At 34.9% G+C, this 18,399-nt stretch overlaps 1 protein-coding gene across 1 annotated transcript in view; it reads right to left on the bottom strand.

The window, feature by feature from the left end:
* LOC126737848 (lethal(2) giant larvae protein homolog 1) overlaps positions 1-13,260 on the bottom strand; it is a 173,095-nt gene extending 159,835 nt beyond the window's left edge. The window contains exons 1-2 of the mRNA XM_050442912.1: positions 13,075-13,260; positions 12,805-12,896 (exon numbers count right to left, since the gene is read on the bottom strand). Coding sequence (XP_050298869.1) covers positions 12,805-12,885 — 81 coding nt within the window. The 5' untranslated portion in view covers positions 12,886-12,896; positions 13,075-13,260. The remainder of the gene's footprint in view (positions 1-12,804; positions 12,897-13,074) is intronic.
* Between the last annotated feature and the right edge of the window lie 5,139 nt (positions 13,261-18,399).

Genomic DNA, 18,399 nt, shown 5'->3' with positions numbered 1-18,399 from the left:
GGTATGGAAGAGAGGCGACTGCGGCGATGTTCTGTGACTTGTCCAAAGCTTTTGATTGTGTGAGTCATAGGATACTGCTTCAGAAGCTTTCTGCTTATGGAGTTAGGGGTGTTGCACTGAAGTGGTTTGAATGCTATTTGTCTGGTCGCGAGCAGTCTGTGTACCTTAATGGTGACTTTTCTGGTAGGGAGTCTGTGGATTGTGGTGTTCCACAGGGGTTAGTTCTTGGTCCCCTTCTATTTCTTGTATACATTAATGATCTTATTACTCTTAGCATATGTGGACATTTTACATTGTTTGCTGACGACACAACGGTTTTATGGTCGAATAAAGATCCCAAGCAGCTTGTCAGAGATGTTGCAGCCGATCTCCTGAAATTAAAGCAATGGTGTGATTCCAATCAACTTTGCTTAAATATGTCAAAGTCCCATATTATTGGTTTCAATTTTCAAGCTGAGAGTCTTGATTTTGGTGAGAACGCATTGGACATGGTAGACAATTCTGCATTTCTTGGTTTAGTCATTGATAAAGATTTAAAGTTTTCTGACCATATAATAAAGTTAAATAAAAAACTTGCTTCTGGCTGCTTCTCTGTTAGGGCAACTGTTCATGAACTGGGGAGATATGTTGCTCGTTATGTGTACTTTGCTTTGTTCGAGTCGCATTTAAGGTATGCTCTTCCATTTTGGGGTGCATGTTCAAATTATCTGTTTCAGTCTGTTTTTGTGCTGCAAAAGAGGGCTGTCAGAAGTTTATTTAAGGCCCATTTTAGAATGCATTGTGGTAATCTTTTCAAAGAGAGCCGTATTTTGACCCTACCATCATTATTTATTTTGGAAACTGCATGTTTAATATTAAAAAATAAGAACAGTTTTCCAATCCGACATCACAGTTATCCTACCAGACAGATTAATAATATTCCCCTTCCTATTCCTCATTTTACATCTATCAAAGATTCATTTATATATCGCGGTTTAATGATTTATAATCACATTAGCGTGGAATTAAGAAGTGTTCAGTCTTTGCGCCAGTTTCGTTGTAAACTGAAGTCATATTTGCTTCTAAAAGCCTTTTATTCGATTGAAGACTTTTTTAAGGCTGAGGATGTTGTGTAGTAGATGCTAAGCTTTTAATCTGTTAATTTTAATTTTGAACATACCTTTATGTGTCCCTTTATCTCTGCTACCTTTGTCTACATGCATATATTTTGTTTTATAAAGATTTTGTTTGTAACATTTTTCTCTTGCATTTTTTTTTAAGGCATTTTATATGTTGTATAATTTTTTTATTTTTTTATATTTGTTTTGAAAATCTGATTTGATTGTATTTATTTTCTGAAGCTTTGTCAATAAAATTCGTGTACATGTACCAAATTTTCGACAATAAAGTACTTGAAAAAAAAAAAAAATGCAATCTTTTTATTCCTTGAATCCTTATTTTTCACCTTGAACTGTGTTGATATTGTTGCAGCAGTGTTTTGTAACTTAACCAAGACATTCAACTGTGTTAGTCTCAAAATACTGACATGAATTACTGCTAAAACATGAGCAGCATGAGTTCAGTAGTTTGGATCTTATTTGCATAGTGGAGTGTTTCTGTGGAATGACCAAATCTTAGAATCTCTGGGAAATTTAGTCAGTTTGTGGATGATACAACATATTTGTGTCAGGACACAAATGCAATAAATCTAAATTTTACAGTTAACACAGCTATTGTTCAAATCAAGAAATGGTGTGATTCTAACAAACTGTGTTTAAATATTTAAAAAACTAATTGAATGTACAATGAAATACTATTTAAATTTTAAATGCAATTTAGATAATGTGGTTTTGGAAAATCAGATTCTGAAAAATTTGGTCGAAAACAAATTCTTAAATTTATTTATTGACAAAAAACTAAAATTTGAATGTCATATCACACAGGTTTGTCTAAAAATATCAGCAAATTGTTATGCTCTTAATATGGTAGCAGGAGAGGTTGATTTTGAAATGCTGAGATTGGTTCATTTTTCTTTAATTGAGTCCCATTTAAGGTATGGTTGCGATTCTGCTAAATCTGTAGTATTAGTCATTATAATTGTATTTTGTTTCAAATAATAAAAGGCCTTAGACAATTCTTTAATATGCATTTCATTTTATTTATTAGGTACTACAAGGCCATGTGCATTTGCAAATTCATATTTTCATATAATAATAAATAAGATTCTTTAAATATAACACAAACCACAGGATATTGTTTCAATAAAATACTCATCACCCGGCAATGAAATTAAAATGACTAATAACTCAATAAAATTCTAAGTATGATTTTCTGGGTCTCTCTGTTGATAACTAAAACACGTAGTAAACCAAACAAGATAAGTGAGTAACTCGGTTATTCTAATAAAAACAGGACAGATATATCAGGTGTCATATATAACCATTGCCGTTGTCGCTTCATTAGGCTTACGAAAAACGGATTAAATTCAAGGATATCATGAAACTAATCCTATAGATTTTGCTATTACCTGTTTCTGAATTTATTTCGTTTAAAAAAAGAATTATTGGTTAAATTTCATTAAAGCGTAATTTTGCAACTACGCGTTTTACAAAAATTGAGAAAAAAGGCTTCATGAATACCTAGCAAGTAAATAAAATTACTGAAAAGTTCCCATACTTTCAACATAAGTGATGAAATAACCTGGGAAATCAAAAATTGTTTTCAGAACAACATATGATTTAATCAGTGTTAAAAGGAAGCTGAATGTCACTAATTTTTTCTAGTAAAATTATTGTTTATAATAAATTTACACTCATTTTGGATAATTGCATACCTATATGAACTGAATGAACACTTATAAAATTAATAAACCTCTTACTCAATTTCCTGAAAACGTTCTTTGTGGCAAACCAACAACCGACAATTAAAAGAAAAATGAAATTTTAATAAGGTTAATATGTGTGCCAAATGTACCGTTATGGTAGTCATTATACAAGCTCTGTTTTGAATATGTTAATTGGTAATTGCTTCCTGAAGGTGTACACACTTTGCTGCTTGTTCATTGTCTTTTTTTGTTTGTTAAGGTATTGTATCGAGTTAATGGTTCAAAGTTAAATTGTTTCAATGAAAGGCTTATTATATTTTTAATTCTAAATACTCAGTTTCTTTGACTAGGATTTTTTCGATAAGGAACTGTTATGTTTGGATATTATGTATTCTTTAAGATATTTTTTAGCCTAATTTTCTTTCAATTGGATAATCAAATGTTAAACATAAAACCTCAAAACTATTCAATGTAAAGCTCATACACAGAGCTTATGTATGTAGATATTAAAAAGGTCTAGTTTTGAGAGATATACTTGTTAGAGTATTAATTATGTTCTATTAAATACACAAAGGATTCATCCACTTTCAACTTTCTTTTGAGATTTTTAACCTCAAAGTCTCTACAAAAACCCTTAATGAACCCTTTTTTCGCTTTCCTTACATAACACTTTGCCGCAGTTTTTTTTTCTGTCTAGTTGGAATCTAAGTCCAATGGTACAAAGTATTAATATTACAATAAAATGACCAAGATAATAATATTTAATTTATTGGTAAATTTACACAAATAATGAGTTCTCTTACACATAAAAAAGTGAATATATATCGATTTTTGATATAATAATAAGCTTTATTTCCGACAGGTTACAAATACCCAGTTACAGGAAAATCAATTAAATATATAAATGTACAAGTACAAATGCATGAACTTATTAGATCCATGCAAGAAAACTATAAAAGAATTGCTACATAATAAAAAAAAATTGTGAGTTTGAGAAAATAATAAAAAATCAACACTAAATTAGGATAAGAATCAAGAATTAATTAAAATCAAAAGAGCAGAAAAAAAATTAGTAAATAAAACATGGAGTCCGATAGTATAACATAGTTTTTGTTACTGTCTTGTAAGGCAAGTTTAAGTGCCTCTCTAATGGCAATTGCCTCAGAAGTAAATATGCTACAATTTTTGTCAATTTTAAATTGATATTGAATGTCTAAGTCAGGGATGTATAATATTGCTGCTCCATTGCCTTCTTCACTCTTTGATGGATCTGTATATATATGTATACTTAAGTTAATGGAGTCTATGCAAGTTAAGGGAGGTTCAGATACGACAGGACGATCGCTGGGAAATGAGTTCGTGTATACACTCCTGAAATAATCTCCAAAAGCTGACACAATGCTGTCAGGTGTATTGTATGATTGGTTACAAAGCTTCACTGAGCCGGGGATTTGAGAGTGATTATGTTTGCTTCGAATAAAAGACCAAAATTCACTCGGATCGGAGGTTATTTTGTTCTCAATACTATGGATGTAAGTTTTGTAGGCTTGTGCAGTAAGAGTTTTTAATTGTCTTGCGCAAAGATCTAAATATCTCTAGATGATGATTAGACTTAGAAATCTTAAAATAACGAAATGCTCTTTCCTTTTTATATATATTACGAATTATGTCCCCCAAAAACCAGGGAGGGAAACGTCTTTTACGTTTTACCTTGAAGGGTACCGCTCTAGCGAAAGTGTTCAGTATATCATAAAAAAACATCACATGCAGAGTTGACGTCCTGCTGCACCGTGACAGGCGACCAATCAGTATCTAGCAGCAGCTGATATAATAGAGGAAAGTTAGCCTTTCTAAAATTAAATTCCTTTATTTCAGCTTTATTAAGAAGTAGGTTATTGAGAGAGGTAAGGCCTGCATGGAATTCAAGTGACCGAGAAGGATGGTAGGTGTCCTCCGGGACAAGAGATGCACCACTGTTAAGTACAGAGATATCAAAGCTTGCAAAGATTTAATCCAAACAGCGAAGATTGTTATTTACCACGTTATTGAATTGCTTATAGTTCAGGAAATCAAAAAAATTACTTAGAAGTTGACGTTTACTATTGGGAGATACCGAGTGTTCAATATAAGTGGGGACATCGTCTCGTCAAAGTCTCCCAGGATAATCACATGTTCAGGTTAGATTGCATTAACCATGGAAAAGGCTTCGAGAAAGCGTTCTAACTGCACGGAGTCGATGGAATGAGGAATGTACAACACAAAAATATACAGTATGAAATGATTAAATTTGACTTTACATCCTACCAGGTCAATTTCCGGTATTTCTTGGCTGATCGCAGAGAGGTCGAGGGCTTCCGAGGACAGGTGGTTCAGAACCCTCAGTAGAACACCACCACCTCTTGATGCAGCAACAAGGTCAGTTCTTCTGTCAGAACGGTACATTATGTATGAGTTGGGAAGGATTTCACCATCAAGTATATCATTTTGGAGCCAAGTTTCTGTAATGGAGATAATATCATAGCCAGAAGTAGCTATGATATTATCATAGCTACTATGGGGGGGGGAGGGTTGCCCTTGTTTTTTTTCCGAGTAGAAACCTCTGCTGTGAGTCGGATCTTCAGACGACTCGGACCGCCAAAGACCATCTATAATGGTCGCAAGGGTAACCAAAAACCTCCCCATTTCATTTAGGTTCTCTGCAAGTAACTGCACTCTGCGCTTGTACAAGAGCCAGACATTGCAATATCGGTACCCTCGACCAGCTCTACTCACACCACTAAGGCAAGTGGAAAACGCCACTTAATCATGGGAGGAAAAACTGTATCGATATTGCAGCCCCACACTACTTAAGGTTTAATGCACAGAAAAAAATTAAAATTATGTGGTTAGATGCACTCTTGATAAATGACACTGGGGTCATGAAAAACCGGCAAGCCGTTGAATATATAAAGGGACTGTTCAAGGTCGACCAAGGGCTTAACCGCGGTTAAAACCGATAGATTGCTAGGAATTGGTTAATGTCTTCCTAAATTAACTTGAACTGGCAATATGTTATAGAACTTAATACCAAGATCAGAAAGTTCTTCTGTGAGTCTGCCAATTCTATGAAACAAAGTCAAAAATATCATGTAGAAAATACATTCAAAATGAAAAAAAATGTTGACCCTGAATTAAAATTCAATATGAGGCGGATCTTTATCGGAGGACATCCCATTGCGTGAACGCAAAAATGTCCAATTTGGTGACGCCAAGCAGTTGCCACATCTAGTAAATCGTTCGTGTGTGCCAGAATGTGTCTTAAAATCTCAGAATGTGATGAAATGATTTTGTCTTAAAATGTAAGAGAATATCTTACCAGCGTGGAAAGCCCTTCCCTCATAAATACTAGAACATAAGAAGATAAGCACTGGGTGAAGCAGGAACTATAATATGTATGGAAATATTTTGGGCATATGTACTAAATAATCCCAATTTATAAGATTGTATTAGCCTGTAATTGTACTGACCTGAGAGTACATGTAGATACTGAACTAGAAGAGTTATGGGTAAGGAAAATACATTTAGATACTTCCTCCACATGGTATTGCAATATCACACATTTATTCAAAGTAACACCAAAAAAGTTTACAGACAAATCCAATTTGTTTCATTTGAACAATCCTTTAGTTCTTACTAATATGGTTGGTCTAGTTTTTTAGAGAAACAGATGATGTGAGCAACCTTAAAATTGTTTTAAACTGAAATTAAGGAACTAATACATCAGCTTAAAAGTGATGGCATTGAGATTGCAGTTGGACAGGATATTAGCATATACCAAAAATTGAACAGGCTCATGGATGGATTCTATATGGAGTAGAATACCTTGCTCTACACAATAAAATGCCCTAAATACATTGTAAAAAATAACAAGGACATGGAAACCTCCTTAATGTTCAAGTTAATAATGTTAATTGTTAATTTATTTGTTTAATAAAATATAAACACACCTAAAATTATATTTTTACTGTATTATTATATATAGGTAGCTAAGGTAGCAGTAAATATATTATTATTTAATATAGGCCACTAATGTGCCATTTTAGAAGATTTACAAGATATTTAGTTGGTGCTACACAATTTCTGGTCAATCATTTTTTTAAATTGTTTTAAATTTATCACATCAATGTCAATTTCAGAGCAATACTGGTTAAAGATACAACTCATTTTATATATAGGAGAAGTCTTGTAAAGATTTGTTCTAGGTAATTTTGAATAAAACATTTTTGGAGCTCTAGAATCGCTTCTAGGTATTGCAAAAGGAAACTGGCAGAAAATATCAGGACAGTCTATATCCCCCTTGAGCAACTTAAACATAGTGTAGAGAAATAGTTTTTCCTTTCTCTTTTCAAGTGATATTTTGTGGGCAAACACCATAATTTCTGAAATAAAGACACTACAAGAATTTTCTTTGCACTCTTTCAGTCACAGGAATCCAAATGTTGCACTGAGGAGACCAGATGACTGATGCATATTCTAATATTGGCACCACAAAAAGATGCAGAGACAATTCAATATCAAAGTTTTTTGTATTTCTTGCGACAAAACCTGCAATCCTTTGAGCACTGTCAATTTTAGCTAGAATGTGACTGTCAAAGGATAGATTTCTATCAAAAGTCACACCCAAATCCCTTTGTTCCCCAACCCTGTTTATTTTGTTGTTGTTATAAGTGTAGTCATATTGAAATAGGTTCTTATTCAGAGTGAAAGACATACAGGTACATTTGCATGGATTTAAATTAAAAGAATTTGCCTCACACCAGGTCCCTATGTTACAAAAATCATTCTGAAGGGTCTCACAGTCTTCAGTTGAAATAATCAAATAATAACAACAACAAATAACAACTTCTATGTTTATATTGACAATAAAGCATTTTTGAGTTTGAGTAACATTTGAAATCATCTGTAAAAACTACACACTTGGTGTGCATAAGATTAGAAACTATCCCATTTATGGCAGTTCTTTATGGCAGGACATTATGGCACTCTTTTCCAAGAAGAAAAGAGTGCCAAGATTAGATTCCTGTGGAACTCTGTATACAACAGATCTACACCCTCTAACCTCCACATATTAAAATCTCAACCTTCAATATGATTGAATCAGTAGTATGAGATATGGCGAAACATCTAAATTTTTTAGAGATTCTAGAATTACACAATGTCTTACTCTGTCAACGGCTTTTTCCATATCTGTGTATATTACATCAACTTGTGAATTACTGTAAAACACATTCAATCTAATGTTTTACCTAGCCATCTAACTCTAATGTTGTTAAATATTCAATCTCTGCGACATAAAACTAGTGAACTTTCACTTTTTTTGCATGACTTAAACTATCCTAGTATTTTATTACTTACTGAGCACTGGCTTAAACCGGGTGAGCTTATTGATCTACCAAATTATGTTATTTTGTCTAGTTTTTGTCGGATTTTGTCTTCTCATGGTGGATGTATGATATTATTATGTAAAACTTTTTAGAACACAACCCTTTTTAACAGGTAGATAAATTTAAACATCTAAAGGAAATGACTTTTGAATTTACTGTAATTTACTCCAAATCCATAAACTTATATGTAATTTGTATTTATAGATCTCCTCTAGGTGACTGCAGCGAATTCTTTTTAAAATTAGAGGCACTTTTGTTTGAAATTCCATCGGCGGCTTACGTAGTTCTTACAGAAGACTTTAATATCAACTTTAATGATAAAAATTCTGTGTTTACTCTGTGCCTCGATCATCTAATGGGGGCATTTAATATACATATGCATGTAAAAGATTCTACTTGTATAACAGTCAACAAGCTCCACTATTGACTATATTTGTTCTAATTTTCCATATGACTCCGTGGAGTGTACAGTCGCAAATTCTGCTTTATCAGACCTTGAGTTTATACTATGTAAAATAGCAAATATACAAAAGGAATGTAGTGTATCTGCACAGCGATATGGTCGAATTTTTGGTATTAATAACTTTAATAAGTTTCGTCAACTTTCAGCTCTTGAGTCCTGGAATTCTATTTTCGATTTATCTTCCTTTCACACAAAAAATGTTCACAAAGCTCTTTGATGCTTCCTTCCCAATTATTAAAATCAAACCAAAATCCAAACCTATAAAATCTTGGTTCACGAGGGGTTTGAAAGTATCTTCAAGAAATCTGAGATCTCTTCACACAATAAGAAAGTTCACCGACTCTCCAGTTTTTCGTAACTATTTCAATTCTTACCGAGCCTTGTATCATTGTCTGATAAGAATCTCTAAGCAAACTTACTAGTCCAACCGTTTAAGTGGTTCATCTAACAAATATAAGGAGAGTTGGAAAATTATTAATGATATTCGTCACAATTGTGGTAAGCAGTCAAGACAATGCCCTGAAGTCTCTCCCAATGATTTTAACAATTTTTTTTCTAATATTGCTCTACAACTTCAGCAAAATTTGAACTCTTCAGTGGATCCTCTTTCCTTTATGCCAGCCATTCATGTTCCAAATTCCTTCTTCTTTATACCTACAAACCTAAATGAACTCAAGGATATTCTGTATACTGAAAAAAATAAAAATTCAACCGGAGAAGACAACCTTTCAGCTAAGATTTTTCTCAACCTTCCAGAAATGGTGCTAAAGGCACTGGTTGACGCAATTAACCTTTCTTGGAGCAAGGGGATATTTCCATCTTGCCTAAAATCAGCTAAAGTTATCCCAATTCACAAGGGTGGAGCTCTTGATAATCCTTCCAACTTTCGTCCCATCTCTCTCTTGTCTACGCTATCAAAAGGTAATCGAAAAACTGGTTAAAAATCGAATAATGTCCTTTTTAAAGTCCAAAAACATCCTCACCAGACTTCAATTTGGCTTCAGTGAAAATACCAGTACCAATGATGCGATGTTTAATTTTTTTCATGACCTTTACTCCCAGATAAATGATGGTGGAGTTTCGACGGCAGTTTTTTGTGATTTGTCAAAGGCTTTCGATTGTTCTGCCATAGGATTCTGCTGCGGAAGCTTCATCATTATGGATTTCGGGGAGTTTCATCTTCTTGGTTTGCTTCCTATCTGCAAGATCGGCAACAACGAGTGCTTGTAGGATCTAAGTACTCTGATTACCATCCTATCACCTTGGGAGTTCCTCATGGTTCAGTTTTGGGACCTATACTTTTTCTCCTATACATAAATGATCTTACCAATCTTAATGTACGGGGGAAATTTACTCTATTTGCCGATGATACCACACTTCTCTGGCACAGCCTAGACACAGATACTCTGCGAACTACATTAGCAACTGATCTTCAGGCAGTAAATCTCTGGTTTGAATCAAACTTGCTGTCACTAAATCCTCATAAAACCAAATTATTGTGTTTTAAGTGTGCTCTAGACCACATGCCTTTTTCTAATTCAGTAGTTCAGCAGTTTGATAATACAAAATTTTTGGGTATATTCATTGACAGAGAACTCAGATTTGAAGAGCATATCCTCGGTACTTGCAAAAAGGTGTCTGCACGTTGTTTTGCAGTCAGAGTGGCTACCCTGGAGCTTAGCATGGAGTTTGGAAGATCTGTATATTTTTCATTAATTGAATCCCACCTTAGGTATGCCATTTGCTTCTGGGGTAATGCAGCTGCCTACCTTCTACAGAAGCGTGCTGTACGTTACATCTGTGGGGCTAAACCAAGAGATTCTTGTCGCCCATTATTTGTTAGGCTGGGCATACACACTGTCTTCTCCCTCTACATTCAGGAAGTGGCCTGCTTACTTTTTGCAAATCTCTTTAAATTTATAACCCCAAATCCAAGATACTTAACGCGTCAAGTGAACGATCTAAAGCTTCCAATTCCCTCCTCCACATTAACTAAAAAATCTATTTTCTACAAGGGAATCAAAATTTTCAATAATTTACCAGGTGGAATCAGGGAGGCAACATGTATTGACACTTTTAAACGTAAATTGAAAATTCTTTTGACTGAAAAATGTTACTATTCACTGGATGAATACTACATCGACACATTCTAATTTTCCCTAAGTGTAAGTCTACAGTATTTGAATTTTATTTGATTTGTTTGTATGGTTTGAATTCTTTGCTGTCTTATACTTGAGGGGATAATTATGGAATTTAATTTACTTTTTATGTATTTTTTTTCTGCTTGTCTTATGTATTGTTTTCTGATGTTTGTTTTAGAACTCGAGTGCGTATGGGGTGTAGTGTAAGTTTCCTTACAAGCATTATTTGTCATACCATTAATGACAAGTTACTTAACCTGAACCCTCCCCTAAAATTAGATTTACATCATTTTTAGGATTGAAAATGAAAAGACCCTTTAAAAATGAAAACTTTTTCAAATGTTCAGGAGATTTGACCCATAACTGTCACAGTTCCAGATAATGGATATTCTTCAAGCAATTTACGCGGGCTGTAGCTCTGAGGAGGAATCGTTAAAGAACACATACTCATTTATTCATACAAAAATAGAAATTGAAGGGGGTGATTCGTGGACCCATTTTAAGAAAAAAAGTTCCTATGAACATATGTCCTAAACATCTTAACTTTTAATATACAGGGTGTTAAAGTATTCAAAAAAAATTAGTTTTTTCATATTAACTTAAACAATATTATAGACATTTTTATGAAATTCACTACATGTATTCTATGCATCAAGACACATTTGTTGATGTGCAAAAAAATTTTTTTCGCCATTCCCCACTGCATTTTGTTAAAACAAAAATTATTTTTAAAATCCTCAATTACTTTTTAACAAATTTGTTTTTGTTTTTTTAAGCAAAAACCATGCTTCGGACAAAAAAAACCCAGAGATCAAATTTGCTAAAAAGTGATTGAAGATTTTAAAAATAATTTTTATTTTAAGAAAAAGCAGTGGCATAGTATTTTTTCAATAAAAATATTCAATAGAAGACCTGTAGAGATGCCACTGGCAAAGAAAATATTTCTGTTTGCACATCAAAAAATGCGTCTTGATGCATGGAATACATGTACCAAATTTCATAAAAATTTCTACAGTATTTTTTAAGTTATAATTAAAAAACTGATTTTTCAGTTTCAGGCAATATAAACTTACAAGTTAGAATCAAATATTGAAGGGAATCAAAATATCTAAAAATATATATAGGGTGTTCCATTTAAAAAATCAAAGGTGTTGCCATTTTTCTATGGCAATTTTCGCTGTAGTGCTAAAAATATTTTAGACAGATAGAGCATTGTCTGTTACCATGACTACCAAATTTTCAGAAAAATGCTAAGTTCAGTTTTCCATATAATGGCTAATGTACCATTGGTCAACAATCACCCTGTCTGTTTCTGATGTACTTTTCCTATAACACTATTTCATTTTATGTAACAACATAATTGTGAAATAAAGATTATTTATTATTATTACTCTCTTTTCCTGTTTACAGCATTTATACACCAGGCAGCCTATTGAGATAATGCTACTTGTAGTGCTACTTTTAGTGATATTTTTTGGTTTTTTATTTCATCCATTGTTTAAATATTATATTTTTTTCACAAAAATTCTATACTAAATACAGTTTAGCCAGTACAGCCCTACTGCAATCAGTACTAAAATATTTGTTTTCCATATAGTCATTTATTTCATATGAAAGTACCTTATACTTATTAAAATTCATTTTAATTTTCTTTCTCTTATTTATAATGAACACACTTGTACAATGAAAATGATAACAAAATCTGGTAACATTCTTTTAAAACTACCCTATTACTAAAAATACCTAGTAAAGATAAGATAAATTATTGCCATAGGGTTGTTTCCTAGAATTTTACCTACATTTCATTCTGCTTATCTCAGTTTATGGAACATGATTACACTAATAAATTTAAAAAAAAAACTATTTTTAGATAAGTGTCTAATCACCAATATTATTGCTTTTGTTACAACCTGTAATCTAGGTATGGGTCTAACAGACTAGTGAAAATGCAATTAATATTTGTTTTTAACTTACCCTTCTATAGCAAAACAGCTCTTTTTGTATTTTATGCCTTTCTGCTGACTGATGGGGCTTGCCTTTTATAAACTTAAACATCTTGGTCCCTCCTAAAACACAATTCAAGAATTATATAAAAATCAAAACAGACAAATAAACAAATGCCAACCAGTTGTTGTCAAAATAAAGGCATTTCACTCGTTTTATTTTATTCGGGCAACGCCTGCTAGATCGTAGCCCGTGGGCTTGCCCTTAAAACTACAATACTTTTCTAATAAGATAATTTACCTGTGGAATTTTAATGGCAAAAATGAACGAACACTTGTTTATAAAACACAACAATCACAAAACACAGGAAATTTCGTGGGGAACGAGGCGTTCTCGAAGCATTTAACCACGTAACGACAACGGCGCTTGCTTGGTCACTGACCGGTTCAACGAAATGAAAATTGAAAAGTAGGCGGCGGGTGGCAAAAGTTGTTTGGGAATTTTTGTCACCGGTTCGGTTTGTTTGAAACGTAGGTATTAGGAGTGGTTAGAGTATCGCTGCAACCCGCAAAACATTTCGATTATTAAGAGGGGAGAACAAACACAAATAAATTATGTATAATTATGTATGTTGCCTAGAGAAATGAATGTTGCCTAATGAACAGACAGTAATACCGTTGACAGCTCTATTGACGTTGTTGCCAAGGACTTAGGTGGCGTGAAATTTAAACTCTATTGCACGATATTTAAATTTGAAGCAAGAGAAAGAGAATTCGCAGAGTTATTTTAATATAAAATTAACAATACGTTTATCAGTTTAAAAATACTCACATTTTATTAAAATTGTTAATTTTGAAAGGAAGATATCGTCGGTTTACTTTCAAAACCTGCTAAGTCATTTTGGATACATTTTACAGGAGGCACAAAAAACGTGTTTAAAATCATATAAGGTGAAGTGGGGTAAATGTTTAGTAAAGTTGCGAAAGTTTAGGTTTATTTATTAATAAAAAATAAAGCAGAATCAAACACAAATTTCTCGTTTTATTTAAAAAATCGTTCGTCTTTGCTTAATATATTACCGCAATTCTAACGCCTACTTTTTATTTTTAGAATAAACTATAATTTCTTTTTAAACCAAAGTCTATACTACACACTTCCTCTCTATTTTGGGGCCAGTGTGTAGACGACTGGTATCCTCTATATGACTACTTTAAGAAGAATATGGGGCAAATGTGTAAAACTTACCTATACCTATTGCGATTGTTTTAAAATACTAAGACTTGGCACAAAGTGACATATAGGTGAATATTTTTTATTTATAAACAGAAAATAAAAACAGAATATTCTATGCATTAATTATAACTAAATGTAAATCACTTAAACAAGTTTATAAACATGAATTATTGAATATTATATGCAGAAAAATTTACAAATTTTATTAAACCTCGCCGACAGGTTAAAACGGAATTTGGGAGAGACCTTATAATGTCGCTTCTGCTAACTACAGCACATTCTTCGGGATCTTTCCATGAGAATGTTGAAAAAGCCAAGGGGTCTAAAGTTAGCACTTTTTTGGTAAATTTTATTTCCAATTCTTCATCCTCTTTATTATGAGAGATCACTTGTCCGACAAAATATTTTTTGATTAAAAGGCAGACTAGCACTCAATCATCTTGTATATCTGTGGAAGGCTTACTGATTTGCTCCATACATGCATCAACTGTTTTTGAAGGTGGTAGACAATGGTACAGTGAAAACATCTTGTCGGACTTGCATTGTCTTATTTATTTAATGTAGGTAACACGACGTTTCGGTTGGTAAGTATCTCCAACCGTTATCAAGTGTAAACTGACAGCAAACTACTATTCTATAGGCTTATATACTAGATGTGTGCAACAATGTGGAAAGGCAAGTCATCCGTGAAAAGAGTTGGGGAGAGGACACGCCTCTCTCTAGATCTTACACTGACCTGAGAGTAGAGGCTTCCAGATGTTGAGTACATCGACGCTTGGCTGGCTGAAGATCCCCTGATTTTGTAAAATGAAAACTGCCTCTACGAACTTCCTCTTCCGCCAGTGCTGTTCCTTGTGCAGAATCTTGGCTTCTGACCAATGGATATTGTGTCCATTATGCCACGCGTGCTCTGCTATTCCGGATTTGGAAACCTCTCCTCTTTGGGTCCAGCTGCGATGTTCCTTCGCTCTGACTTTTAGGGGGCGCTTCGTTTCACCTATGTATGAGTCAGCGCACTCACATGGGATCTGGTAGACGCAATTTTTGGTATCCAACAGGCCATCTGGTTTGGTCTTTGATACCACGCTTCTGATAGTGGTGCTAGATCTAAAGGCAGTTCTAATATTGTACTTGCTGGCAATGCGTCGGATTTGTTCCGATGTACCCCTAATGTAAGGTATGGGTAGAAGTCTGGTTGTCGTGGTGGCCTCGTCTCTGATTTGATTTGGACGCGTCCTTTGGATGGTCCTACTTATTAGCTTCTTTGGATATCCATTCTGTTGTAGGTCTTTGTAGATGATATCCACTTCAGTCTTGAGATCCTCGTCGCTTCTGATGGTTCGAGCTCTATTGTATAGAAACGTCGTGTTACATTAAATAAATAAGACAATGCAAGTCCGATAAGATGTTTTCACTGTACCATTGTCTACCACCTTCAAAAACAGATTGGATAACCGGTACGGACCCGGAACCAGCAACCTATTTAGAGGCCTTGAGAAAACCAAGATAAAGATGATCAAGGAGGAGGAACACATCAGCTTCCTGCGGGAGACGAGAGATGCCAATCTCATTCCTACTGGTCTTCGCCTCAAAACCGCTATACCAGGTGGAAGATCAGAACGTATACTTGAACGTGCTAGTATGGAGCTGCTGCGATCTCAACTTAGCTACCACCGTTGGAAGAAAGCACAAATAGAAATCGAATGCATTCAGCGATTCGAAATCAAAGAAGTTACATTGGAGGAAGACTATCAACCAGTCTTTAACAAAATAGACTTCGCTTGCCAGAAACTAAGAGAGGCAAAAGCTAAGAGTAGGCCACCTTTCAAAACGTCTTTCAAACATAGTGTTTTCAGTAGAATCAATCCACCTACCACGTCCTGAGGCCGATGAACTTCGACACGAGGTAAGGGTTGCTCTGGACTCACTTAAAAAACAGAAACCTTCGCAGAACATCAGCAAAGAAGAGGAATCAGCTCTCAGAAATCTCAAAAGTGAAAAGAACATCAACATTCTTCCTGCAGATAAGGTCAATGCAACTGTGGTTATGGACCTGGAAACCTACGAAAACAAGGTTGAGGAAGTTTTGAACAAAGGCGAATACAGGCTACTATCTAAGGATCCGACGACAACCATAAAAGGTCGAATTTACAGAGCACTTAAGAAGTACTCCTCAACATTGTCGGATGCGGTACGCTCTAGGCTGACACCACATTATAGCAAACCTCCACACCTATACGGACTACCCAGGATTCATAAAGAGCAAATGCCTCTGTGGCCCATCACGAGCTCTAGAAATTCGCCGACATCAGAACTCTCGAAATTCCTTCTGGAGATCATTAGACCGATCCAGGGAAATGCAGCGTCTTTCGTGCGAAACTCTGCCCACTTTGTAGACCTTCTTGGAGGGATCGAAGTCGAGACCAATGACAGATTGGTGAGCTTTGATGTCGAAAGTTTCTACACCAATGTACCCATAGGAGAGTCTCTTAACATCATCCGAGACAAACTAAGCAAGGATGCAGCTTTCTCAAGTCGGACCACACTGCCTCTGGACGGAGTGATGGAACTTTTGAAGATCTGTCTTCGTAATTCTTACTTTCAGGTCAAGGATAGATTCTACGCCCAAGACAAAGGACTTCCGATGGGTTCATCTCTTTCCCCAGTAATAGCGAACATCTTCATGGAATGGTTCGAGGAACATACAATAGATACCTCCCATTGCAAACCCAAGCTCTGGCTTCGATATGTGGACGACACCTTCATCATCTAGGACAAAGAGGAAAAAGCACTTCAGGAGTTTCTGCTTCACCTCAACAACATCAGACCAACAATCAAGTTCACGATGGAGACAGAGAAGGACTCAGCTCTACCTTTCCTAGATGTCCTCGTTAAAAAAGTCGGTGGAAATCTACGAACTTCAGTTTATAGGAAACCAACACACACGGGCCAGTATCTTTACTATAAGTCCAACCATCCTGCAACCACCAAAGTAGGCATCATAAGATCCCTCTACAATAGAGCTCGAACCATCTGTAGAAGCGACGAGGATCTCAAGACTGAAGTTGATACCATCTACAAAGACCTACAACAGAATGGATATCCAAAGAAGCTAATAAGTACCATCCAAAGGACGCGTCCAAATCAAATCAGAGACGAGGCCACCACGACAACCAGACTTCTACCCATACCTTACATTAGGGGTACATCGGAACAAATCCGACGCATTGCCAGCAAGTACAATATTAGAACTGCCTTTAGATCTAGCACCACTATCAGAAGCGTGGTATCAAAGACCAAACCAGATGGCCTGTTAGATACCAAAAATTGCGTCTACCAGATCCCATATGAGTGCGGTGACTCATACATAGGTGAAACGAAGCGCCCCCTAGAAGTCAGAGCGAAGGAACATCGCAAAAAGGAGAGGTTTCCAAATCCGGAATAGCAGAGCACGCGTGGCATAATAAATAAATAAATAAATATAAATAAGTCTTTACTTCCAATGGTCACCCACTTACAGGAAATGCAGAAAAAAAAATACAAATCAAAACAATAATAACAGAATAAAAATTAAATGCAAAAAAACAAAGTAGTAAAGTAAAACAGTTAAAACTAATTTAAAGAATAAACCAAAAGAAAAGAAAAATAAAAAAAAAACAAACAAACAACAAACCTTTATGCCACACTTCTAAATAACAAACAGCATTAGACAGGTACTTACAGGTTGTAATACTAGGTTATTGATTGAGTAGCCTCAGCACAGAAGATAGCGTATCAATAAATAGATCTATGTTGTAGTTACAAAGCGTATTAAACAAATTACATATGTAAAAAATCGGAGCTCTCTTGAAAATATTATTTAATGCTCTGTTGCAATAAAAAGTGCGAGAATTTCTGGAGTTTATCCTTGGGACAATGTACCGAATCTGATTTAAGAGTGAAATGCAGTCTATGGACACAATATCCATTGGTCAGAAGCCAAGATTCTGCACAAGGAACAGCACTGGCGGAAGAGGAAGTTCGTATAGGCAGTTTTCATTTCACAAAATCAGGGGATCTTCAGCCAGCCAAGCGTCGATGTACCCAACATCTGGAAGCCTCTACTCTCAGGACAGTGTAAGATCTAGAGAGAGGCGTGTCCTCTCCCCAACTCTTTTCACGGATGACTTGCCTTTCCACATCGCTGCACACATCTAGTATATAAGCCTATAGAATAGTAGTTTGCTGTCAGTTTCCACTTGATAACGGTTGGAGATAATTACCAACCGAAACGTCGTGTTACATTAAATAAATAAGACAATGCAAGTCCGACAAGATGTTTTCAATGCATCAACTGCTTCTTCATCACTTATGTCCTCTTCTTCATTCATGGAATTTGGTTAAAATTTTTTT

Source organism: Anthonomus grandis, chromosome 6, assembly GCF_022605725.1.
Source record: "Anthonomus grandis grandis chromosome 6, icAntGran1.3, whole genome shotgun sequence".
Taxonomy (NCBI): domain Eukaryota; kingdom Metazoa; phylum Arthropoda; class Insecta; order Coleoptera; family Curculionidae; genus Anthonomus; species Anthonomus grandis.
The sequence above is the reverse complement of the archived record's forward strand: the minus strand, read 5'-3'. Positions and strand labels throughout refer to the sequence as shown.